Source organism: Bubalus kerabau, chromosome 11, assembly GCF_029407905.1.
Source record: "Bubalus kerabau isolate K-KA32 ecotype Philippines breed swamp buffalo chromosome 11, PCC_UOA_SB_1v2, whole genome shotgun sequence".
Lineage (NCBI taxonomy): Eukaryota > Metazoa > Chordata > Mammalia > Artiodactyla > Bovidae > Bubalus > Bubalus kerabau.
The window spans coordinates 39,287,198-39,313,775 of NC_073634.1; the positions used below are offsets into that span (position 1 = coordinate 39,287,198).

Below are 26,578 nucleotides of genomic sequence, written 5' to 3' on the forward strand. Positions count from 1 at the left end.
AATCTTCTCTGACTCCACTCTGCCCTATACTCTGACTACACTGAAAAGCCCTAAGGGACCACCTAGAAGGATGGTGCTGCCTGATAAACTCCTATAAATCCTTAAAACCCCAATCGTAATGTCACTTCTCCTGGCAAGACTTTCTTACCCAATTTCTGTCCTTCCTTATATCTAACATCTACTCTATTATATAATTTAACATCCCTCTACTCTATAATCTATAGTTTATTGCTGTTTTAATCGTTCAGTCATGTCTGACTCTTTGAGACCCCATGGACTGTAGGCCACCAGGCTCCTCCACCCATGGGATTTTCCAGGCAAGAACACTGGAGTGGATTGCCGTCTCCTTCTCCATTGGATCTTCCCCACCCAGGGGTGGAACCCTCATCTCCTGCATTGGCAGGCAGGTTCTTAACCACTGAGCCACCAGGGAAGCCCATAATCTAATAGTACCTGGCTCATAATAAAGTCAGAGAAGGCAATGGCAACCCACTCCAGTACTCTTGCCTGGAAAATCTCATGGATGGAGGAGCCTGGTAGGCTGCAGTCCATGGGGTCACTAAGAGTCTGACACGACCGAGCGACTTCATTTTCACTTTTCACTTTCATGCATTGGAGAAGGAAATGGCAACCCACTCCAGTGTTCTTGCCTGGAGAATCCCAGGGACAGAAGAGCCTGGTGGGCTGCCGTTTATGGAGTCACAGAGTCGGACAGGATTGAAGCGACTTAGCAGCAGCAGCAGCATAATAAAGTACTTAAACGAGTGCACAGAAGGAATGTGATGTAAGTGTTAACTATTTTATCATTACCATAATAGGCTACCATTATTTGTCTGTGTAATTTGCCTTGCTATACCATGAGACAGAGGACAGAGATTCATTTATTTGCCATTTACCAAGCCCACTGTTCACATACACACTAAACATCAATAGGTAAATCAATGAACAACATCTCAATTCTAGAAAAAAATTAATTTTCTTTTATGCCGTGGATTCCTTATGTTAAAAAAGAAATAGGAAACTTTCAAAACAAAAAATAGAAAAAGGATGTTCTTCCTGCTTTTTGACTTGGAGCAAATTGCAGGGGCAGAGAGAACACACGACGGACGACAGTCTTTAGCAAATCTAGCACGAAGGTCTAGCTTTTCTCACCTCCAGAAAGACAACGATAAATGCTCTATATTTGACGCTGTATGACCCATTATCAGTTCAGTTCAATCGCTCAGTCGTGTCCGACTATTTGCGACCCCATGGACCGCAGCACGCCAGGCCTCCCGGTCCATCAACAATTCCCGGAGTTTACCCAAACCCATTATATTAGAGATTAAAACAATGGCATTTCTTTTAATGACGGGGAGAATGCAAAACTTTGTGTGTTATTTTGAATACGGTGAGAGGTGTCTAAGTCTTATGTGAATTCATAACCTTAGGGTCACATGGCCTTGAACTTTACCTAAAGAAACGTATCGGCTTCCTACATAAAACAGCGACACAGCGCTTCAACTCTGGGATGAAGGGAGAGCCCCACGTCGGGTAAAAACGCAGGGAAAATCTAGCTGCCCTCCCCAAGAGGAGAGTCTGCATCTGGGCCACCCTCGGAGAAGCGTAGAATTCTTATACGGAGGGACGACCGGTATTCTCGGCTCAGTATCCCCGAACCCACAGCTGCAGAAACTTAGCCATCTACTCTCTGTTAGTCAGGAGCAGAAAGTACTCAGGTGACCACGGCCCACAGTAAAAGTCGGAGAGAAACTTCCAGCGGGAAAGATAAAAGTGTACAGACGCTACGTGCGGAGAAAAGGGAAAACAGGAGCAGCGAGAGGGAAGAGTAGTCAGAAACACCACCACTTCTCACTTCTCTTCGCCACCTCGAACTTTCTCATCTGAATACCTGCACCAGCCCCGCTCTCCGGTGGCTGCTCCATGAGGGCCAAGCCGCCGCCTACTCTGTGCTGAGAGCCGCCCGCCTCCCGGACTCACCAGCTCTCCGTGCTGCTACTTCGCCGCCGAGGAAACGGCTGGCCCAAGGCCCAGTCTTTGGGCGTCCACTCCTGGCAAGCCACTGCGTTCGCTCTCCGCCGCCGGACCGCAGTTGTGGTCAACAAGAGAAGCGCTACCGCCGTCCAGGCCTCCGTAGGCAGACGGTTCAGCGGCCCCGGATGTTGATACACCACCGGCCCCGGAAACGGTGGTGGGAAGCCCAAGGGGGCGGGGACGGCGTTGCCGGGCTCTCCGGAAGGAGACGTGGCGGCGGTTGGGCCCCGGGCTGCCTGGACGCTTGGTAGTCCCGCCGCCGCCTCCTCCTCCTCCCCCTCCTCTCCTCTGTGGGCCGAGGAGGTTGTGGCGGCGGCTGGAGAACTCGGCGGCGGAGGATGGAGGAAGGAGGCGGCGGCGCGCGGAGTCTGGTCCCAGGCGGGCCGGTGTTACTGGTCCTCTGCGGTCTCCTGGAGGCGTCCGGAGGCGGCCGAGCGCTACCCCAGCTCAGCGATGACATACCTTTCCGAGTCAACTGGCCCGGCACCGAGTTCTCTCTGGTCAGTGCCCTTGCGAACCCGGTAGCCATCTCTCTTCTTCCTGGCACTTAAGAGTTCGGCCCCTTCTCTCGGTATTCTACGCTTTTTTCCCCTAGAACCTCTTCTGCAGGCGCATGCTTCATTCCCAGTCCAAAGCTTCATTAACCCCGAGTTCGTTCATTCATACAGCAAGTGCTTAGCAAACACGTAGTGTGGATGTGCCTCCATGCCTACACATTCAGGATCCAGGGGTCACCTGTTCTCCCTTTTAAAGAAATCCGTCTCTCCAGTTTACCAACACTCCCCCCCCGTGGAAGCAGCTTTTCTAGAACCACGTCAGGCGCATCTGTTTTCTCTTTGGCAAGTCACCTGCAGCTCTTCCTCCACCAGCAACCTTCTCTCTTTCAAGGAGTATTACACACCCTTCCTACACAATCAGTTGTACTGTGGATATGAGTTCCCTTTCTCATACTCGTGTTCTCTCTCGTATATGCACAGTATACATATACCGCACAGCTCTTTTCCCTTCCAAGTTGTCTCTGAGAGAGGGCTGTTTGGCCGGTGAGATGTTAACGACACTATGCAGAATGTCCTTTACAGTTTTGATGTATTATAACTGTTACTTAAGACTCCAGAACATGAGATTTTATGGTCAGTTTTCCTACATTGAAAAACGTATTTATAACCTCGAAGTAATGAATATTTGCAGTCCTTCCTTTGGGAAGTGGACTTCCGAAAAGTCTTCCTATCCATTGTCGGCCAATAAAAAATAGGCTCTTGTGATACTTACCGTATGGTAATTAATTCATTTATTTAAAATGGAAATCAGAGAAAATGTAACAGCCCACCTGCCCCTGAAAAGTTTTTTTGTTTTTTTTTAATTCTTATTCCAATTATCTGCAGTCGTTCTACTTGGAAGACTATTTTAGTATATTGTTCTGTTACTATATCACTAAAACATGAATATGTGATACTATCATATCAGCACAGAATGTCCCAGGATAAGGGATGTCGTCATTTCCACAACCCAGATTTCTATTTGCTGGTGTTGGTTTTAGCTAATATTTCATACCTGGTTTGTTTCTCCTTTCTGTTTTCAGTTCTTCCATTCTGATAGTTCAGTGATTCTTAAATTTAAGTAGGTATTTCTCTGGGAAGCCAATTTGTCTTTGCATTAATGCCAGGAGATATTTTTAATTAATTTTTATTGAAGTATAGTTGATTTACAATGTTGTGTTAGTTTCTGCTGTACAACAAACTGAATCAGTTACACATATACGCTATATACATATACATATATCCACTCTTTTTTAGATTCTGTTCCACTATAGGTCATTACAGAGCATTAAAGAGAGTTCCCAGTTCTATACAGTAGGTTTCTTATTCAGAAAATACTAATATATTAAAATGTTTATATAAGTTTGTTATAAGTCAGCTACAACTTGGAGATGAGAATATTTTAGTCCAACCTCTGATTATTTCTGAAGAGCACACTAGGCATGAACTTGGCAAATGTTTAAAGAATGTGGTCATTAAAATTTTTTACTCTACATCAATGTGGTTTTTTTTTTTTTTTTTTTTAATTAAAAAAGGCATGCTAGTATATGGCCCTAAAAAGTTACTGACCTATATGCAGGTGACTAAAACTAGCCTTTTTAGAAGTTATTACCAAACCGTTCCGTTTTCTTTCTGGCACTGTTGTTTGCTGGCTGCAAAAGGTGATGGAAAAGGATTTAAGTGTATGGTGGACCAACCTTTCCTATATCTTAACAATTTTATTTTGAAATTTTGTTTTTAATTATTTTTATTTGACAATAAAGCATAATCTAAGATGGGCTTGTTTGAAAATTTGGGAAGCATTTTTTTCCTTTTTTTTTTAAGTTTGAGTTATTTTAGGAAAAAAACCAAAGACATTTTCCTATGCCTTAGCAAAATGCCTATCGCCCTCCCGCAAAAATAAGCCTCAAGAACCATTATCATTGATCTTTTTTTAACATTTTCTTAATCTCAAGGCTTCACTTCCCTACTTTGTGTAATTGAAACTACAGCCCTCCACACCTGGCACCGTCATTTTGTTTTATAGGCCAGTTGGATGGACATTTGTGTGTAACTAAGCAGCTGAATGAACTAGGATAAAGATCCTTTCTCTCTCTACCACCTGAAACTGAGAGGGATTGGATTAAAAGATCTCAGGTTTTTTAATCTTTAAAACTCTTCTGTGCTTTATATTCTCTTGCCATTCAGATATATCAAAATGATACATCATCTTTCAAATTTACTTAGAAAAATTATCAAATGCCAAAAATATATACATTTTTTAATGTTTCCAATAATTCATGATTATGATATTCTTTCTTTACTGGTTTTTAGCAGTCAGTTTTGGTTTTGTGTGTATTTTCCTTCTGAAACATCATCTCTGTGTCTTTAAAATGTTCAATTATTCATTACTTCACACAGAATTCATGAACATCTCCAAAGGAAAACTGCAAAATAAGTCTAATTTTCTTTCAACTTCTTTTGCTAATACAGAAATGTATTCCCATTTGAAAACAAATGCTACCTTTGGGGGAAATGGTGACCATCTCCATGGTTTGAATCATGTCCTATATCTTAACAAGTTGTACCATTGAGTTTATTTTACAGATTCTCCAGGATAGCTTTCTTTCTCATCCTCTGTCTTAATTCCTCCAGACTTGTGTCAAGCATTAGAAATTTCACACTTGCCAAGATACTTTTCAGGTTCCTTAATCTTGAAGACTACACCCCTCCTTGATTAGTCTAATTATATTAAAATCTGATTTTTATCATATCGCTAATATTGCCTCTTGCACTGGAAATACTGTAAGGTGTCAAATTATATAAAACAAGTTTTTTTAAACACTGTGATTTTGTGCATTCAGAATTCATTTTTTAAGTAAAAACCTATTTTACAAAATCAAAAGGAAGCAGAAATTTTTTTAAGTTAAAAGCCAAAAAGTTAGCTTTTCTCCTCTAATTTCCATTATTAAAAAGTCCATTGTTAAAAAGTCATTATTAAAACTTCTTTGTAATTAGAAGTGAAGGAAAAAAAAAAAAGTCGGGTAAAATTTGTTTAAAATGTTTACTTTGTGATCCCAATAAATGATACACTATTTCAGCAAAGAGTTTTCAGATAGAAGAAATGTTATTTGGTCTGTTCTATTGAGGAGGAAAATAGCCTTTCCTATGGAGAAGGCAATGGCAACCCACTCCAGTACTCTTGCCTGGAGAATCCCAGGGACAGAGGAGCCTGGTGGGCTGCCGTCTATGGGGTCACACAGAGTCAGACACGACTGACGCCACTTAGCAGCAGCAGCCTTTCCTAAACTAATGAAAAATAAATCTTTGCAGCAACAACAAATCTTCAAATAAGAATAGAGATGGTTTCTATTTCTGTTACCTTTTACCTAAACCTTAAAAACAAGGAATAAATTTCATCATATAGACATAAAACGCAAGATTATAGTTTTAATTACAAAGAAAGAATTGTCTTTCTTTGCTGTGGTTCCAAACAAGCAGTTTCTTTTTCCATTGTTAGCACTGTTCTGAACATTTTAGTAAATGAGTCAGTATTGCTATTTAATCCAGTTCTGAACATTAGATTGCAGGTACTTCACAAATACAAAGGAATGCATTTAAGACATATGCTACTGTCCACCTTCACTGCAGTACAGGAATGATTTGACAAAACTTCAAGTCATCTATTGCTAGCTAAATGAATGTGAGTCATTCTTTGCACAACTCACCATCATATGTTCTGACTATATCTGAAAAATACCAAAAGATACAAATGTTATGTCTTAACAGCAGTTTGTTGGCTAAACTGAATAAATGTTTCTAAGGATCCCTTTATCATAAATTTGGCTTTGCAACTCTCACTTTCAAATCTCTTTGATTCCTGTCTTCACTTACAATGTTCTTTTAAATAAGGATCCTTGGTTATAGTCCAGGACATGACTGAAGCGACTTAATATGCAAGCACACGCTGTATAGTAATCTAAGAAAATGTTAACCAAAGCTGATTCAAATATGTTAAAACAGTTAAGAGCACACAGAATATGGAACCAGTCTGCTAGGTTTCTTCTCTGGGCTGTGCTGTTTACTAACTGTGTTACCTTGGACAAATTATTTAAGCCCTGGGCTTCAGTTTCCTTTTCAGTGAAATGGGTACAATGCTTGTTTTGAGCATTGATGAGATAATAATGTAAAGGGCTCAAATGGTACTGTCATATAGCTCATACAGCCAGTATTTACTGCTGTTTTTTGTTTTGCTTTATTATCTTGGGAAAACATGGCCCTGATTTCTATTTGTGTTTAAGGTTTCAAGTACTTAAAGTTTCAAGTACTACTGGTTTTATTATAGTTAAGAGTTGTTTTGTTAAATTGAGGAAAGAGTAGAGGTCTGTAATAAGAGTGGTTCTTTCATTACTAGGGATTGCCAAATAGTTTAGTGATTTTATCTACTGTCAGAAGAGAAAAGAGAGAACTGAATTGCCACAGAATACTGCTCATAGACTTTGAAAACGTCTGTCTTAGTGGTGGTGGTGGTGGTTTAGTCACTAAGTTGTGTCCGACTCTGGTGACCCCATGGACTGTAGCCCGCCAGGCTCCTCTGTCCGTGGAATTCTCCAGGCAAGAATACTGGAGTGGGTTGCCATTTCCTTCTCCATCTGCCTTAGTAGTTAGTGATATATTTTCTGTCACAAAGCAGAGATTTCTTTTTTGTAAAATAATACCAGTTATAGTAATTGAAATGTTCATTTGAATTGTGTTGGTTCTTTTTGATTTGTGAATTTGTTTGGTTTTATACTGTAGAACACTTTAACGATAGTCTTGTTGATATATACCATGAGTCAGCAAAATACACCTTTAGGCTGGCCCACTCCAAACTTGATTTCTATAAGGTTTTTTGGGTTTGTTTTTTTTTCTCAGAACATCCATGCTTATTCATTTACATAATAATGCCTGTGTACTTATTTCCTACAATGGTATAGCTGCTGCTGCTGCTAAGTCACTTCAGTTGTGTCCGACTCTGTGCGACCCCATAGACGGCAGCCCACCAGGCTCCCCCGTCCCTGGGATTCTCCAGGCAAGAACACTGGAGTGGGTTGCCATTTCCTTCTCCAATGCATGAAAGTGAAAAGTGAAAGTGAAGTCGCTCAGTCATGTCCGACCCTCAGTGACCCCATGGACTGCAGCCCACCAGGCCCCTCCGTCCATGGGATTTTCCAGGCAAGAGTACTGGAGTGGGGTGCCATTGTAGTTGCAATAGAGATCATATGACCCACAAAGCCTAAAATATTTACTATCTGGCCCTTTACAGGAAAAATTTGCTGACCCTTATACATACTAAAAAAGTTAAATTAGCACAGAGGATTCATAGTAATTTATCCATATGTTACCCATATATGAAAATTATTGCACTATCTTAGGTTCAGAGGTCCCATCAAAAAGAATTGAGGGTATGTTTGTAAGTTGCTGTAGACTCTCATGTATAGGTGGTAATAAGTATTCAGTGATGGTGTATCCATGAACATTCACTGCCTCTAAATGCTTTTTAATCCATATTATAACTTCAGTCTGTTGCATTACTACTTTTTTTCCTTTTTTCCTTTATACTCCAAACTATATTTTTGTTCCTTTTTTTTTTTCTGTTACATTGTAACACCAAGAAAAAATCTGTTGTCTCCATTTTATCATTAAAAAATATGTAGACTTTTTTCCTGCCTTTGGAAGTAAATAGGTTTGAAAACCCTCTGTTGAAATGATAAATTATAGTTTAGTTTAATTAGAGAAAATAATGTACATTTTTTTGTTCTATTTCTAGCCTACAACTGGAGTTTTGTATAAAGAAGATAATTATGTCATCATGACAACTACACATAAAGAAAAATATAAATGCATTCTTCCCCTTGTGGCAAGTGGGGACGAGGTAAGTTTTTGTAAATACATTGATAATTCCTGTTACCAAACATTTATTTAAAACATTGCAACTTCATACTTTAAAATAAAATTGAGCAACAGGTTTCTCAGTAATGCTGTCTTACCATAAAAATAGTAATCCCATTATTCCTGAATTCTTAGATTATGTATATGTGACATTTTTTATAAAGAACTGCTAGTAAATAAATCTGTAGGTACCTTGTACTTTCTCATTACCTTAGCTCTTGGCCATTTCTTCCTCCTAAAGTGCGCTAACTGCCTCTTATCCATCCTTTAAGGCAATGACTTCTTTCAAGATGAAACAGAGGCAGCATGGTAAAATGGAAAAGACACCAGCCTAGGAGCCAGGAGGCTGAGGTATAGGCTATAGTTAGCTGTGGAACCTGAACAAATTTGAAACTCAATTCCTCCACTCAATCAATTTTTTGAGCTAATTACAGAATATTTTCACAATCTCCAAAATGGAAGTATTAAACTCATTGAGTGCTTTCTTAAGAAGTTTTGTTCAGATTTAAGATCTGTGAAAGACAGCTATCTATTTCATTTGGTTTTAAACCTTAAGACACAAATATACACATACACAATTATACACATATTTATGGCATTCGAGTATGAAATGTAAAATTAGAAAACTGAGAAGTATCTTAAAACTTCCCAGTGTATTATGTAAGATTCAACTATTTGAGGCTTTTATAGCTAGAAATTCTCAAGTAGGTGTATAAGAATTGTTCAGGAAACTGATACTCAGAAACCTTTTTCTAAGAAAAGGAAGAATTGAAAATTTTTCTATGGCTCTGTGTTTTATACTTCAGTTCTTTTTTTTTTTAATTGGAGTATAGTTGGTTTACAGTGTTGTGTTAGTTTCAGGTATATAGCAAAGTGAATCAGTTACACATTACATATATACATTCTTTTTTAGATTGTTTTCCCATGTAGTCCATTACAGAGTATTGAGTAGAGTTCTCTGTGCTATACAGTAGGTTCTTACTATTAACAGTTATCTATTTTATATATAATAGTTTGTATCTGTCAGTTTTGATCCCCTAGTTTATCTCCCTCCCCCCGCCCTTCCCCCCTGGTAGCCATAAGTTTGTTTTCTACATCTGTGACTCTCTTTTTGGTAAATAAGTTCATTTGTACCATTTTTTTAGATTCCACATATAAGCAATACCATATGATAGTTATCTTTCTCGGTGTGACTTCACTCAATATAGAAATCTCTAGGTCCATCCATGTTGCTGCATATATTTCAATTCTTTTGAAAGAAATGGCATACCATAGGATCTTATTAAATCTTTTGACTTTTTCCCCTTTTATTTCCAAGCATTTGTGACTTGACCAATGAGTTAATAGCTAAACAGCAGAGTTGAAGAAAGCTCCTGACTAACGATATTAAACTCTTAATTCTTTCATAGGAAGAAGAAAAGGATTATAAAGGCCCGAATCCAAGAGAGCTGTTGGAGCCCCTATTTAAACAAAGCAGTTGCTCCTACAGAGTATGTATTTTATGTTCACTTGATAATTAGAAAATAAATTTTCCAGCAGCCAATAAACCCTTGAAAGTTTAAATTCCTGTATAGTATTGTATATGCGTCAAAACACCCAGTAATATCACTTATCAAATATATCACTTACCAAACTGCTTTGAATGTTTTTCAGATCAAAAGAAAGTTTCCTTGTATACAATTTTAATAAAAAGTGCTCATTGTTATCTTTTAGGCTGTGTGGAAAATGGTCCCTTGGCTGGGTGTTGATTACAGACCCCAGGTGTAGACCTATTTGCTTCACAGAATTTTTACTTTTATCTAATTAGTGAAAACAGTGAATAGGCTTCAGAAATTTCATATTTTCTGAGGCATAGTAATAACTTTCATTTAATGAAAGTTTATTCTAAATCTTGGGAGAAATCTACTCAGTTGCTTAAAATATCAAAAAGTAATTCAGTTGAGTTATGTGGCTTTTGTATATATCCATCTCTCTTAGATTGAGTCTTACTGGACTTATGAAGTATGTCACGGAAAACACGTTCGGCAGTACCATGAAGAGAAAGAAAGTGGTCAGGTATTTTTTTCTTCAAACTATAAAATATGGAACATTGTAAAATGAAAACTGTAATAATGAGATTTTTTTTTAATTTGTGTTCTTTAAAAATGTATTTGAAAAATACTTACTACATTTTTTTTTTTTAATATAGAAAGTAAATATTCACGAGTACTACCTTGGAAATATGTTGGCTAAGAACCTTCTATCTGAAAAAGGTTTGTTTCTACAGAGTGATTTAGTAATAATGTTAGTATTTGGTTTAAAGTATATATTCAAATTGGAATTTAAAAGATCTTGTGGGAAGGACTTCTCTGATGGTCTAGTGGTTACAGACTCCACGCTTCCAGTGCAGGGGGCACAGGTTCAGTCCCTGGTCAGGAAACTTGAAATATCACATGCCACATGATGCAGCCAATCGATTAAAAAAAATAAAAGATCTTCTTGGAGACTTTATGAATTGTAAAACAGTTAAATTTCTAAACAATGCCTTAGAAAACCTTTTCAAAGAGATCTTTCCATTATTTTTTGCTTTAACAAACATTGTTGCTTTTTTTCTACCTATTAATTTTTAAATCTGGTGAGATATACATGTCAGTGTTATATTTATATAGTGTTAGCTTTTGCTTGGTTTAAGCAAAGTCTTTATATATGGAAATAGACATGTAGATAAATCCCTCAAATTATGAAATGTTTTTATTGATCTCTATTATTCAAATTGGCCAACTCTTTTAAGAATAAACCTTTCACTGAGATAAAAACATTTTAGAAGAAAACTTGTGACCAGTTTTTATGCCTCAAATAGACTATTTCCTAGATAAAGATAAAATGATTAAATGACTGTTCTTTCAAAAGAAACCATTTCAAGAAAATTAGCTTAAAGTAGTAAGATAAAAATTATGTGTATGCTTTGAGTCTTCTTTAGAAAGAAGTTTAAGGTTACAAATTGAAGACTTAGTCATTTTATGTCTTGTATATAAGTCACCACTCATTATTTATACTTTCTTTTGTATTAATCCACAGAACAAGAAGCAGAAGAAGAGGAAAAATCGAAAGAGGCAAGTGATAATTGGTGATTTTTTACTCTGAACAGCTAAACACAAATTTATGTAACTTAATTGACAGAATATAGCCAGGTGTTCTTTAACTGTCTATCAAATACGTCAAAGGATTTGGTAAAAGAAAATTTGCAATCTGTTAGGTTTTTCTGCAAAAGTTATCCTATATTGCTTTTATTTACTTTTAAGATCGTACAAAAATAAATGAATTTATCAAAGATGTGTCTGGGAAAGTTTCTGTAATAGCATTAAATCACTTCTGTGCTTAGCGGTGGTTCTTCCCCTCTATTTAACATTGCAAGCAATTATAATAGGAGCTTCTACATTTTTTTTCTTTTGTTTGAACCCTATCTCTTGTGGGTAAAACAGATAAACTGTATGTGTAAATAACAAGCTACCAGACTGCAAGCCTCTTAAAAGCAGGGACTGTCTTTTATCTCTTTATTCTGCAGTGCAAAGTAGAATGCTAGATATAATACAAACCTTTCATGAATGTTTATTGAATCTGAATGCATAATTGATGACTGAAAAGTAGGGTTGTTTAAAAAAGAACTATTCCTTAGGGTGACTAATTACAATTTTAAGTGCCCTTGTGGTTTAAAGAATGATTTCTGAATCCTTAAAATTTCCATAAAGTTAAATAACTTACTGTTGGAGAATATTCCTACAAATGGTTTCATATCATAATGATACTTTTATTAGAAGTAAAGTAAAATGGCAAAAAGTCTTACAAATTACTTAAAAGGGGTGCCTGTAATTTAAAAAGGTGGCTTTGGAGGAATTGATTAGCTGTGCATAGACACACATAGCATTGCTATTTTAAAAGGTTTTAATTTTACAGACTACCTTTGAGATAAAACATTTATCTCAAAATATTTAGGCTCTGGAGGATAGCAAGATGAAATTCAAAGTGTGAAATGATAAAGGAAGAGGAAAGGGTAAGGGAAGAAAACTCACATTTTTGAGCCCTGGTTTATAAGCCAGATGATGTGCAAGACATATAATCAAGAGTAATGCTCAATTCTCCCTATAGCCTTTGAGTATATATTATTATTCTGGTTTTACAAATGACAAGAACTGAAATTGGGTCAAAGTCATAAGGCTGGTGAATTCAGAGCTGGGATTTGAACCCAGGATTTTCTAATTCCAGACATTAGCATGAAAACAGCATACAAGAAACCTCAAAATATTTTTCTCTAGAATCTTTTATTTATTGCCTGTTTTGGATATAGCACTGACAGGGTACCAAAGTGATACAAGATAAGCTCCCTGCCTCCAAAGAGCTTGCTTGGAGATACTATTAACAACGTCTTTTTAAAGCCCGTCCATGTAATTTTTCTTGTGTTTGTTGATAAAAGTGTGGGAGCTAACTCCTTAATAATCCTTGTCTTCTGAGATGATCTCCTTTATTCTCCCATTCCATAAAAATGTCTTCATTTGTCTTTTGTTGGCCTTGAATAGATTTACTTAAGAGTTTATATGCTGAGAAGTGTATCTGTTAATAACAGGAAAGACGAGTAACCAGACTGATGAATCAGTGTAATATTTAGATTTCTGTTTTAGAAGATAGTATTAACTGTGTAGCCCCACTTTTTGACAAATCAAACTTCAGACTTCTAGAATCTAAATTCTAACACAGGCATCCACTGAGGGTTTAGTGAAGAAAGCTTTGACCAGCCCAGTATAGGAAGTTTGTGTATTTTATCCTGGTCTCTTTCTTTGTAACTATTGAAGATAATTCATATTAAATATGTTTTTGTAATCCTTTATATAAATGTACATCTTAATTTTAGCACCAAGTGAAAATTTTCTTCTATGCTGTATTAAATTAGCCCTGAAAATATGTATATATTAAGTAAGAATATGAACCAAAAGAACATTAGGAGAGCTTATAGAAAATACAGAAGTGTTACCATTATATTAAATAAATGTTAGTTTATAAATAAAATGTAGTTTTCTTCCTTTCAGAATAAGTGCTTCTCCCATTCTCACCCCACCTCTATTTCTAATGAAAAGTCTGTCTTATACTCTTTTTTTAAGATTCCCACTAAAAATATCGAAGGTCAGATGACACCCTACTATCCAGTGGGAATGGGAAATGGTACACCTTGTAGTTTGAAACAGAACCGGCCCAGATCAAGTACTGTGATGTACATATGTCATCCTGAATCTAAGCATGAAATTCTTTCAGTAGCTGAAGTTACAACTTGTGAATATGAAGTTGTCATTTTGACACCACTCTTGTGCAATCATCCTAAATATAGGTAGGATGTGGATTTAATATTTTAAACATGAAATGCACACGATTTAAAATGTTGTATGCTTAGCTTTAACACTTTGTTTTCACTGAACAGATTCAGAGCATCTCCTGTGAATGACATATTTTGCCAGTCACTACCAGGATCGCCGTTTAAACCCCTCACCCTGAGACAGTTGGAACAACAGGAAGAAATACTAAGGGTGCCTTTTAGGAGAAACAAAGAGGTATGAGAATTATCGAACAGTATTTTCTCAGTGCTTCCATTTCCAAAAATCATAGCATATGTCAGTATTTTAATGATTTCTGTAGTATGGTAATAGTAATTTATTTTCCTGACTCAAAATTGTCAATTCCAATTCTCTTGATTTTAATTTTCCTTATTCTAGTACTTCCCAGACTATTTTAGCATTTTCTTACACTCATGATTCCATAATATTTTAAAGTTTGGCATCCTGTTCATTTCAGTTAAATTTTTCAGCTAGTTAAACGAACTTCCCAGCTAAGCGTCTTGAAAAAAATAGACTACAACCCATCTCTTAATACTTTATTTATTCTTCAACTCATTGCTATTTATCAAACCATCATTCTATCATTCTCCTTAAATGGTTCTTACTAAGATCAACAGCTATCTTTGGTTCTAAATTTGCTGGACATGTGCATAACTTGATCTTAGCTGAACATTTGAAGCTTGAACTTTTTCTCCTTTCTTTGCTTCAGTTCATTATCTCACTGGTTCTCTTCTCCTGTGTACTAGCTCTTTCTCTAATTCCTGCTTCTTAAAATGTTACAGTTCCCTTGGTTCTGTTCACAGGTCCTTTCTCTCCTTTTTGTACATTGTCTCCTTAGGTGAGCTCATCCAGGACTATTCTTTCAACTTCCATTTCCATGCCTGTGTATTATAAATATACATCTACAAATCACAATCACAATTATTAACATGTATTGAATCTTTACTGAAGAAGGGAGTGGCTACCCACTCCAGTATTCTTGCCTGGGAAATCGCATGGACAGACAAGCCTGGCGGGCTACAGTACATGGAGTCGCAAAAGAGTCAGACTTAGCAACTAAACAACAATTGAGTCCTTACAGCTATTATCTAATCCTTACAACAGCATATAAGATATAGTATTACCCACCTTCACAGGTTAGGGAACTGAGGTTCAGAGGGGAAGTGATAAGTGATGGGTTAGAGATTACAATCAAAGCAGTCTGATTCTAGAATCTGTCCCTCTTAACCACTTGTCTCTACTGCTTTTCCCTTTTGATATGCCATCTTCCCTTTTCATCTGCCTATTGGACATGTATACATTTTCAATTATCTCAGACTTATCTTTTTTTCCTCTTTCACAGTGACACGTTTCTTGTCTTCACCATTCCTTTTAAAGCTGTATGCTCTACCCAGTTGTCCAAGTCAGAAACCTAAGTCATTTTGCTTATCTCTCAATGCTATCAGTGTTATCCTCTGACTGCTTTTCAAACCTGTCTTTAGTTCAGAACTTCATCATTTCTTAAGACCTAAAACTAATCTCACACATCTTCCTTCTAATCCTTCCCACACAGCTGATAAAATGTTCTGTCTGAAATGCACATTTGATAATTTATTTAACCATTTGGTATTTAACGTGATCTGTAAGTCCATCCTAAAGGAGATCAGTCCTGGGTGTTCATTGGAAAGAGTGATGTTGAAGGTGAAACACCAATACTTTGGCCACCTAATGTGAAGAGGTGACTCATTTGAGAAGACACTGATGCTGGGAAAGATTGAGGGCAGGAGGAGAAGGGGACGGCAGAGGATGAGATGGTTGGATGGCATTGCCGACTCAATGGGCATGGGTTTGGGTAGACTCCAGCAGTTGGTGATGGATAGGGAAACCTGGCATGCTGCAGTTCATGGGGTCACAAAGAGTCAGACACGACTGAGTGACTGAACTGATACCTCAAAATGAAATTGTTGTTCGTACAATCATTTTATCAAAGAAGAATAGAGGACCATTCATGATCTGGCTTCAGCCTCATCTCTCATTTCCATTCCTTTGATACCAGCTATTTTGAACAACTTAAGCATTTCCTAAAAGTACCACATTCCTTCCAACCTCCTTGCCTGTGGATATACTGTTTTCCCTCTTCTTCTGTTGTCTTCTCCCCTCCCTCCCTGCACCTGATGAACTAATAGAAACTCATCAGGGGTAAGCATGAACATATGCTTTCAGTGTCACTTTGTTTGCAAATGAACCAGGATTTCTAATGGATTACCTGCATATGAGATCCATCTTTCCTCTTCTGTGAGCGTGTATTTTATTCGGCCCTCCATTATAGCACTTACATGGTTAAAATAGGTTGTTTTTCCTATGGTTCTTCATTAAAAGGGAGGGAAGATTTTTTAAATTTTCATTACTTGGAGTTTCCAGCTTGTTGTGTGATACCTGCTGCTGCTGCCAAGTCGCTTCAGTCGTGTCCGACTCTGTGCGACCCCATAGACGGCAGCCCACCAGGCTCCCCCGTCCCTGGGATTCTCCAGGCAAGAACACTGGAGTGGGTTGCCATTTCCTTCTCTAATTCATCAAAGTGAAAAGTGAAAGGGAAGTCGCTCAGTCATGTCCGATTCGTAGCGACCGCATGGACTACAGCCCACCAGGCCCCTCCATCCATGGGATTTTCCAGGCAAGAGTACTGGAGTGGGTTGCCACCTAGTATGCTGTTAATATTTAACAGTGGGTTAATTAACATTTAACTACAAGGCCTTTGTTCTTGCCTGGAGAATCCCAGGGACGAGGGAGCCTGGTGGGCTGCTGTCTATGGGGTCGCACAGAGTCGGACACGACTGAAGCGACTTAGCAGCAGCAGCAGTAACAAGGCCTTTATCACCCCTTCCTCTTGAATACTAATTGTGAAAATATTGCCAGACTCTTTGTGGATGTTGTGAACTCTGCTATTATGATAAGGAGGAAACATTATCTTAACCATAATCTACATTTGATTTGAAGTGCTGTATTGAAAGATTGGAAATGTAATTATTTTCTCATCTTCTTCTTGATAATGATTTCAGTACTAACGAGTACTTAAAAAAGTCAGTCCCATCAAAATTCTTCACAAACCCAACTTTAATTATTCTTCAAGGAAGAAGTGCCAGTTTATTTTTCTTTTATGAGTTAAATCCACAAGTTGAGAAAAAAATTTTTAAAGCTATAGGTGATAGCTATAATGCTTTCAAAATACCTAGCATCTTGATAGTACATGTTGTGTATGAAATCTTAGGTAATACTGTGAGTAATTACTTAGAACTGGTCATCTTTATTTCAGAATAATTTTTTTTAGAAATTTAATTTATTACACATAACTTTTTTTTTAATATTTGGCATATGGTTCGCCTTTCAAGTATGAACTAAGCTTTACCATAAAGAATTTTTTTTAAACAAAATATATATTTGGCTCTCCGATTGTTGTATCTGATTCTTTGTGACCCCTTGGGCTATAGCCTGCCAGGCTCCTCCGTCCTTGGGATTTCCCAGGCAAGAATGCTGGAGTGGGTTGCCATTTCCTTCTCTGGGGAATCTTCCCAATCCAGGGATCAAACCCACCTCTCCTGCATTGGCAAGCAGATTTGTTACCACTGAGCCACAGTGGAAGCCCTATGTTATTATACCACATTAATTTGGAAATGACTGGATTTATTAAGAATCTATTTTCTGAATTTCCAAACCCTGATTCAGAAACTACTATCCTCTTGCTTTTATTGGGGTAATTTTCCTTAAAATGAAAGTAGATGTTCTGTCCTAAAGAAACAGTAATAAATGGTCATGTTTCTTCTTACCTCTTCCCCTTTTCTCAGCTACAGGTTTCACTGTGCAGTATTCTTTTCTTCACTGACCTTACTATAAGTCTCATGTATTCTAAGTAATTGCTTTACTCTATTAGACCTTATCTTCTTATGAGTAGTAACTATGTCTCCTTCATTTTTAATATTCAGCATTTAAAATAGTGCCAGGAGCATAGTATAGGCTCTGAATGTAGAAGGAGCCTACATTCTATAAATGTAGAAAGAGCCATGTAAAAGTCAAGGTTTTTTTAAAAATAAACAAGAAGGCATCTTGGCAGTCTTTGTTCTTAACATTGAAGAAGAGAGAGGATAAGCTCATTGGTTTCCAACATAACCATCCAGTGACTCCTGTTATACAAGATGAAAACAAGAAAAGAACCACAACTGGCCAATGGCAACTACAGTAACTACATACATTTTACTGTTTAATTTCTTTATTGTTGTTTTATTCAGTTCACTGGTACACTCATTCCTTCAGTTGTGGTCTAGATTCATTTCCCCTCTGCTCACTGTCAGCACCCAGATAACGTCCAGCTTCTAAATCATTGACTTCTTTCATAACTGTCCTCTTCTCTCCACCCCGCTTGTCACTCCCTTACATTTGAGTCTCTTCATCTCTGGCCTGGGTTTCTGAGCTCCTAACTTGACTCTCCACCTCCAGGTTTGTTACTATCCCTTCTTCCCTGTGACTGCAAAAGTAATTACTTAAAAATCTGATCATACCATATCTTTGTCTAAAACCTAAAAGTTAATGTTCAGACTTGGCATTACACAGTTTTCCAGCATGTAGTGCCTGCTTCTGTCTTTGGTTTTAACTCTCATACCATACCACACATCTTTGCTCTTACCGCTTTCTCAGGTTCATGTGCACGTCCACACAACACATAACAGACCTTCACATAAGTCACAGATTATTAATGTTTCATGAATTAAGCAAGGGTTTTCTCTTTGTGAAGTCTTTATGTTTCAGTTCTTCATCAGTCTGTTTGAATCACCCATACCTCTGAATCTGCTATTCCCTGTACCCTTCCTTTATTACACCACAGTTTGCTCCAGGGCAGCAACCAGGTCCTGCTACATTTGAATAATTACAACTAACATTCATATTCGTTCCCACTTAGCCCTTTATTAGACTGCTTATTATCCTTTCTTTATAGATAGTAACCACACTTTTTTAAACAAAATATAAAATCTAACAGATAGTGAAGTACTTAAGAGTAATGAGACAAAACATACGAAGTAGAAATTATCCCTGTATTGTTAAGAATGGTCACCATACCCCTAACTGGTAGATGGAACTAACACTTGACTAGAGCTTTCTCTATGCTATTAAGTGTTGCAAAATTCATTTTCTTAAAGCACAATAAAAATGAGTGGACAACTTTTATTTTCCAAATTTTCTAAAGTTAATTTAAGTCATACTGAAGCCTGTAAATATGTGTTTGTTTAATTTTAGGAAGATTTGCAATCAACTAAGGAAGAGAGATTTCCAGCAATCCACAAACCCATTGCTGTTGGTTCTCAGCCAATGCTCACTGTTGGAACAACCCACATATCCAAATTGACAGATGACCAGCTCATAAAAGAGTTCCTTAGTGGTTCCTATTGCTTTCATGGGGTGAGAAATAACCCTTCAGTTTAAGTATTTATGTTACAGCTTTCACTTTGTATGTTATTTATCAAGAGACATTAGCAGCACTGAAAAAGATTTTTTGTCTGTAGAGAAATGGCAGGATTCTGGAAGCTTTCCAGCAGACATTTCTCTACATCTCACTATAAGGCATAGTCATTATGATTTCTCTTTACTCACAGGCTAAAACTTGACCTTTACTTGATAAAAAAATACATATATATTTAAATAAGTAATTCATGTGTGATTCTGGCTAATTGCTAGAATGGGCACCAGTGATTGTATAGCCTGTATTTTGGTTATGACCCTACATTAGCTCATTTAAAACTTGAGCTAATATCTGCAAAGGTGGAATTCTGCCTCTGACTCAGAGCGTCAGTGCAAAATATGCTTATAAGTAGAATTTTCATTTTACTTTATTTTACCAAGAAGGTTATTCTCTGTCCATTTTTTAAGTTTATTAGTAATTTTTAATTGTGATTTTCAACCATATTATTGCTGGTACAAATTTTTTTATTACATATATGTTCATTACTATCACGTGGCAATATTAAGAAAAACCCCAGTACCCCTTTCTCTGTACTGAAACTTGATCTGTTTCCTTTCCTGTAGGGTGTTGGTTGGTGGAAATATGAATTCTGCTATGGCAAACACGTACATCAATACCATGAGGTATGGCACAGTATTTATATCATTCTATCACTAAATGGTTTAAAGCTTGAAAAATCTTTTGTGGAAAAATAGAGGAGTGGGATTGGTGTTACTTTTAAATATAAGATGATTTTAATATGGAAATATTCAACAAAACATCTCTAAATTCTGGGAAATGGAAAGCTTGTTGTTAGTTAAGACTACATCAGTCATCTTAAAGTAACTTGGTTTGTTAACTACTCAGATTCTTGCATTACTGTCAGTCTGGGAGAATAATATAGTACTGTGACTAACCTCTTCAGCTTTGGCTAAGAAATTAGCCATTTTATAACTCATATTTAAGAAAGTGAATGGTAAGATAGAATGTTGTCACTAGTGTCAGTAAAATAGGATAGATACAGCAAGTTTCTCAGCTAAAAGAAGGTTCCATATGATCCAAGTTTAAGTTTTAAGATTAAATGCTCTTTATTCTTTTATAGTGTCATAAATCAGCATTCTCTCACACTTGAATCAAAGCTGCTTAAATTCTGAATTGTACTTCATTTAGTAAGGTAAACTACTAGACCCTGAAGACGAACATTAATAAATATTGATTTGGTTGTTTTAAAAGGCTCTTTATTCCCCAAAATAAATAACAACTGGTAATTAGAAAATACCATATTTGCCCTCTTGAGATGTTTTGAGCTGATCTTAAATTCCATGATGGATCATATCAGGAAAGATCAACTCACTTTCCACATTTAAATCATTCTAAAAAAATACATGTGGCATCTGTAAACTAAGACTTTTTTTTTCTTCCATTAAACCTGTGCTGTCCCATTTCATCATGCTTTCCTCTTATTCTTGCTGCTTTGTAGATGTTTTACATCTGTAGATGTATTTTTTAATAACATTTATTAATACAAAAAAGATACAGTACCATCTAAGTACAGTCCAGATAATACCCACTGGTTGTTTTTTTTTTTTTAATTAAAGGAATATATGCCAGCAATATAGAATAGAATGAAAAGTAAAATTCTCCTCCACTATTGTCCCATTTTTCAAAAGTAACAGCTGTTAACATTTTCTTAGTTAACAACCAAAAGGGGAAAAAATAATGCATATACATAAATTTGATATAACCTTTTTATTTATACAGACGGGATATACTGAATGCACTTGTTCTTTTCACCTAGTATCTTGGAGATCTTTCCATGTCAGCAACAACTGATTTCATTTATTTCAGCAGGTACAGAGAATTATGCCTATACACACAGTGTATTAATTAGATCTCTATTGATGATCTTTGAGTTGTTTCCAGTTTCTGCTGTGATAGCGTCTTAGTGAACATTTTTAAATAGTTGCGTTTGTAAACTTTTGCAAGTACGCTCATAGTACACACATCTAGAAATGTACTTGGTGGGTCAGAATAGATGCATACTGAACAGTTGCCTCCAAAGGTTGGATCGTTTACATTCCCATTAATGACTGTTTTCCTATACACTTGCCAACACTAGGTTTTATCACACTTACTTAAGCTAAGGTAGTATAACCTAGAACTTTTTGAGGAACTCTGGTGGGAACTTTGGGGTATAGAAAAATAATAGTAGCTAACAGACATAGTACTCACTGTATACCAGGCACTATTCTAAGTGCTTTACACATATTAACTCATGTAATGCTCATAAGAGATGAGTAGTGTTATTCTAAGATAAGGAAACTGAAGCAAAGATTTAGTAACTTGCCTAAAATCACATAGGGAGTAAATGGTGAAACCAGAATTCAAACCCAGACAATCTCTATATCCAACCTCTTATTAAACAGTTTACTATGCCAATCTAATACCTGTCTATCTAGGAATCTACGGTGTGGTTGCTAAAAGAATGTTTAATGGCTCTGTCTCTTCCACTAGGCAGTAAGCTCCACTATACAGTGGCTGTGCCTTTTTGCCTCTGTAAGGGTTTTTAATTCTACTCATCATATGTATATTAGTACCCAACATGGTCCCTGGCATAAAATACAAAGGAAAAAAGGAAGACAGGAAGGAAAGAAAAATGAGAGAGAAGGAAGAAGTCCATGTAAAGGGCAGTATGGGGTGCATCATCAAATGAATAATATGGAAACTTGTATAACGAGTAAGAGATAGAGGCCAGAGATTGAAGTAGGAATCACAGTAGTATGTAGTTACAGTATCTAGGTGTGAGAGAGTAAACTCGTAGTTGAGGGGTGAGATGCTGGTAATAATAGACCAATAGAAGAGTGAAGCCAAGAACATCTCCAGGAAAGTGACAGGACTGATAAATGTAGAGTGAAAGGCAACAGAGTCACAATAACTACATCTGGACTTAACCTGACTAGAAAGTGCCAGTTTCATAATTCAGAGAAACAAGAAATAAACAGTAATGAGCTCAAATTTCTCCTCATCAAGTTTGACTAACATTATTACATCTAAACATAGATATCCAGTGTGCAGTTGAAGATAAGTTCTGTAGCTTATAGCCCATCAGCATAAATGTCACCTTGATGTCACCAAACATTCATTGTCACAAATATTTTTTCATATATTAGGACAAGGATAGTGGGAAAACCTCTGTGGTTGTGGGGACATGGAACCAAGAAGAACATATTGAATGGGCTAAGAAGAATACCGCCAGAGCCTATCACCTTCAAGATGATGGTACCCAGACAGTCAGGTAAATACTAACTTTATTTGTCTCTGGATCTTAGAATATTTGAAACTCAGAATATTGGAAAACGTTAATTTAAAGTAAAATCTTTTTGTTATTTTTTTTCTGGGACATTTTTTAGGTTAGTTTTTTTTTAAGAGGAAACACAGCGTAATAGTTAAAGAGGAGTTTCTGAAGTCAGATACCTTGGATTCAAACACTGGCGATTCACCTACTACCCTGGGCAAATTACATAGTCTTTGCAAGCCTCACTTTTCATGTCTAGCAGTATTTGCCTCAGAGAACTGTTATGACATTTAAATGAGGTAATTGGTGTAAAGTGTAGTGCCTGGCAATTGCATGCAGCGAACTTTGACTACTTCCTTTGACAGTGTTGGTGTTAGTGTTACACCGCTGCAATTCCAGGTATTAGGTCTAACCCTGTCATAAAGCATTTTACCCCTTCATGTATAATCTTTACCTCTTTAACTTACTTAATTCTCTTTAAATATACTCTAGCATTCTCCTTTGTTATTTAACCGTTGTGCAGTAATGATTGAAAATAGTTAAACAATGTTTTTTTTGAAAAACTGCCTTAACATTTCTTTGGGCTATTAGGTTTATCTTGTTATAGCAGAAGGAAATTAATTTCTTCTTACCCAAGAATAACTAAGCTTTAGCTTTGCTTATAGTCCATTACCCAGTGAATTTTAAATCATTCATTCTTTTTCCTTCTCAGATGTTAACTTTGTCCTTCCTAGCACAGATGGTATTGAGAGATCTGTTTTCAGAATGTACTGACTTCTTGGACTGACCAAAATCAAAATTAGCAAAGTTAAGAGATATTCATTTAAGTATTAATATACTAAACAGATCAAATATTTTTTAAATGTTTATGTTTTTCAAGTGAAAGTAGCTCATGGCATCATGTGCAACAAATGTTGAAGCACAGATGTATGAGGCTAACAAAATTAAACTTTTGTTTAGTTCCTGCTCTTTGGGATTTATAGCTTAGCATAGGCTTTACCTTCTTACTCCTGCATTACATTATTTTAAGGAGTGCAGCTAAATGGAGGGTAGGAAGAAGGGAAAACTGACAAAGTGAACAATATTCAGAATAGGGGAAAAGAGGAGCTGGGGAAGTGCTTAACTTTAAAAGAAAACTTTTTAAAAAGCAGTTTAACCTTAACTATTTGTATACAAGTAAATAATATGCAGGAGAAGGCAATGGCACCCCACTCCATTACTCTTGCCTGGAAAATCCCATGGACGGAGGAGCCTGGTGGGCTGCAGTCCATGCTAAGAGTCGGAGACGACTGAGTGACTTCACTTTCACCTTTCACTTTCATGCATTGGAGCAGGAAATGGCAACCCACTCTAGTGTTCTTGCCTGGAGAATCCCAGGGACGGGGGAGCCTGGTGGGCTGCCGTCTATGGGGTCGCACAGAGTCAGACACAACTGAAGTTACTTAGCAGCAGCAAATAATATGCAAGTTATTAATAAGATCATTCTTATTAATTAAATCAGTAAGAAGTATCTCAATTTGATATTCTATAGAACCTGAAAGACTTTCTCTGTGACATAACCTTAAAATATGTATTTTTAAGGAATATAGTTGCAAAATTGAGCCCTCTAACCATCTCACCCTACCCATTAAAGTTACTCTGAATGAGTGAAGGTAATAAAACTTGTTTGTTTTTCTGACTCAGGATGGTGTCACATTTTTATGGAAATGGAGATATTTGTGATATTACTGACAAACCAAGACAGGTGACTGTAAAACTAAAGTAAGTTAGACCATCAAATCATGCTTTATGCCTTTCTCTTTAATTTTCCTCCTATGGGCAAAAGTTTATATAAGATATAATTATATTTATTAATATTATGAATTTTTCAGAAAATCGTTTTATTATAAGATAGTAAAATCATAATTGTAATTGTTATTATTTTAATAGTTATTGTCAAATTAGGCTATTTCAGTTATTAATTGTATAGAACCACTTACAAGATATTTTTATCCTTGAAAAGAAAAAAAAATAATTTTGTGTGGTTTGGGCAATACCTTAAAGTACTCTCTGTTTTAGGTGTAAAGAATCAGATTCTCCTCATGCTGTCACTGTATATATGCTAGAGCCTCACTCTTGTCAGTATATCCTTGGGGTAAGTGGAAAACTAATATTCAGGAATTCAGTTTGGGGCCACATTTTAATGTTTAGCATTAAGTCTAGAAAGGACATTCAGTAGTCTCCAGAATTTAATATAGCCCTCATATCACCTCTGTAAAAATTGACATCTTTTTTATTGAGGTATAATTTATAAAATTTTTTAAAATGCCAAGTTCCTAAGTGTTGAGTCTGAGTTTTGGAAAAATTTTGCCCGTCATCTATTTCTGGGGCTCTGATTAAAATATGCTAATTTCAAGTTGTCCCCAAATCTTCTTTTATCTTATTCTTACCTTTTTCTTGTGTCAGTTTGGGTCACATCATTTCTATTGAATTATCTCCAAGTTTATTGACTCTTTCCTCTTCTGTGTCCCTGTCCACCTCTGAATGAATTTATCCCTGCTATATTTTTCATTTCTAACATTCCTCTTCGGTTTTTTTTTTTTTATGGTTTTATTTTCTCTGTTAAAATCCCCCATCTATTCACACATGTTGTCTATGTTTTCCACTTATTTCCTCTAATTTCCTCCATTATATTTATTATCATTATCTTAAATCTGATCATTTTAACACCTGGCCCATCCTTGGCCATTTTTCTTTACCCTTTTCTTGAATGGTGCAACTGATTATTTTGCCATATTCTTCTACATTTTGTTATGTAAGACGTAGCTATGTATTTCTTTCTTATTCTTGCCCTTTGCTTCTTTTCTTTCTTACATCTTTTACTTAAAAATAACTATTTACCTATCTAGCATTTTATATGGATGACTAAAAATTGTTTTCTAAAAAATTCACTTTGTAGAAATAACATTGGATGACTTATCCAAAAGAAGGACTCATATACATTTACCAAATTTATATGTATTCATTTAGCAGAATACTGAATAAAGTATTCATCTTAGCAACTTTAAAATGGTTTTATTTTCATTGTTCTTTAGGTTGAATCTCCAGTGATCTGTAAAATCTTAGATACAGCAGATGAAAATGGACTTCTTTCTCTCCCCAACTAAAGGATAACAAAGTTCAGGGGAAAAAAACCATTGGAAGTCACGATGATTGTCTGACCATTGTCCTGTTACAGAGCTCTCAGTCATGGACCTCATATAAAAGATTGTATAAAAGGACTCTCAACCACTTTGTGAATATATATGTGTATATAAGAGGTTATTGATAAACTTCTAAGGCAGACGTTTGTCTCACCTTTTTCATTTTTGTTGTGTCTTAGGAACTGATTGTGTGTCTTTCTTTGCTTGGATAATGTGATTCCAAAATAAATCTTGTCCAAGCAATTTAGAGTTCATCCTAATGAAATGTCATATAATTGTTGTACCTATTGAAAGTTTTTAAATAATAGATTTATTATGTAAATTATATATAGCTAGTAGATAATGAAGAAAGAAATTGATAGGTTGTTTAAATGAGAGACTATTAAATATGTAAATTCTAGTGCCTGAAATCCTTTCAGCAAATTTTTATTTAGCAACTGCTCTCTGCCAGGTATTAAACCAGAAACTGGGCACACTGTGAAGCCTCATGTGTAAATTTTCTTTTCCTCCATTAACTTCAAGAGACTCTTATTGCAATGGGTTGCTTCTCTTTCAGAACTTTTATCTGTTTCTATCTATATCATATCTCCTTGACATGAGTGTGTTTTCCCCCAAAATCTGTACCTGGTATAGACAGTAAATCATTCTTACCTTTTGACTTAGAATGATTTATCTTAACAAAGCACACTGTGCCAGCTGTCCTTTGTACTTGCCTACTATATACTACAGATTTTAGTTCTGGACAACTTTATATCACAGTGTCTATTTTAAAGTGAATAAACTGTCCACAAGCA

At 36.4% G+C, this 26,578-nt stretch overlaps 2 protein-coding genes across 4 annotated transcripts in view; one reads left to right on the plus strand and one right to left on the minus strand.

The window, feature by feature from the left end:
• ASB3 (ankyrin repeat and SOCS box containing 3) overlaps window positions 1-2,201 on the minus strand; it is a 122,272-nt gene extending 120,071 nt beyond the window's left edge. For all 3 annotated transcript variants that reach the window (XM_055540072.1, XM_055540073.1, XM_055540070.1), the window contains exon 1: window positions 1,981-2,201. The gene's annotated coding sequence lies outside the window, so the exon portion shown is untranslated. The remainder of the gene's footprint in view (window positions 1-1,980) is intronic.
• A 171-nt stretch (window positions 2,202-2,372) lies between these two features.
• Window positions 2,373-26,578, plus strand: ERLEC1 (endoplasmic reticulum lectin 1). The gene is made up of 14 exons (XM_055540074.1): window positions 2,373-2,534; window positions 8,359-8,463; window positions 9,890-9,970; window positions 10,458-10,535; window positions 10,669-10,732; window positions 11,538-11,572; window positions 13,613-13,836; window positions 13,927-14,056; window positions 19,106-19,267; window positions 19,892-19,951; window positions 22,478-22,602; window positions 24,286-24,363; window positions 24,661-24,736; window positions 25,677-26,578. The coding sequence occupies exons 1-14, from the start codon at window positions 2,373-2,375 to the stop codon at window positions 25,746-25,748; spliced, it is 1,452 nt and encodes a 483-aa protein (XP_055396049.1). The 3' UTR covers window positions 25,749-26,578.

Bases quoted from the DNA above. Each gene is read 5' to 3' on its own strand.
- ERLEC1 (XM_055540074.1), top strand. From the start codon at position 2,373: ATGGAGGAAGGAGGCGGCGGCGCGCGGAGTCTGGTCCCAGGCGGGCCG. The intron at 10,733-11,537 runs GTTTGTTTCTAC...ATTAATCCACAG, and splicing joins GAACCTTCTATCTGAAAAAG to AACAAGAAGCAGAAGAAGAG. The intron at 13,837-13,926 runs GTAGGATGTGGA...TTCACTGAACAG, and splicing joins TGCAATCATCCTAAATATAG to ATTCAGAGCATCTCCTGTGA.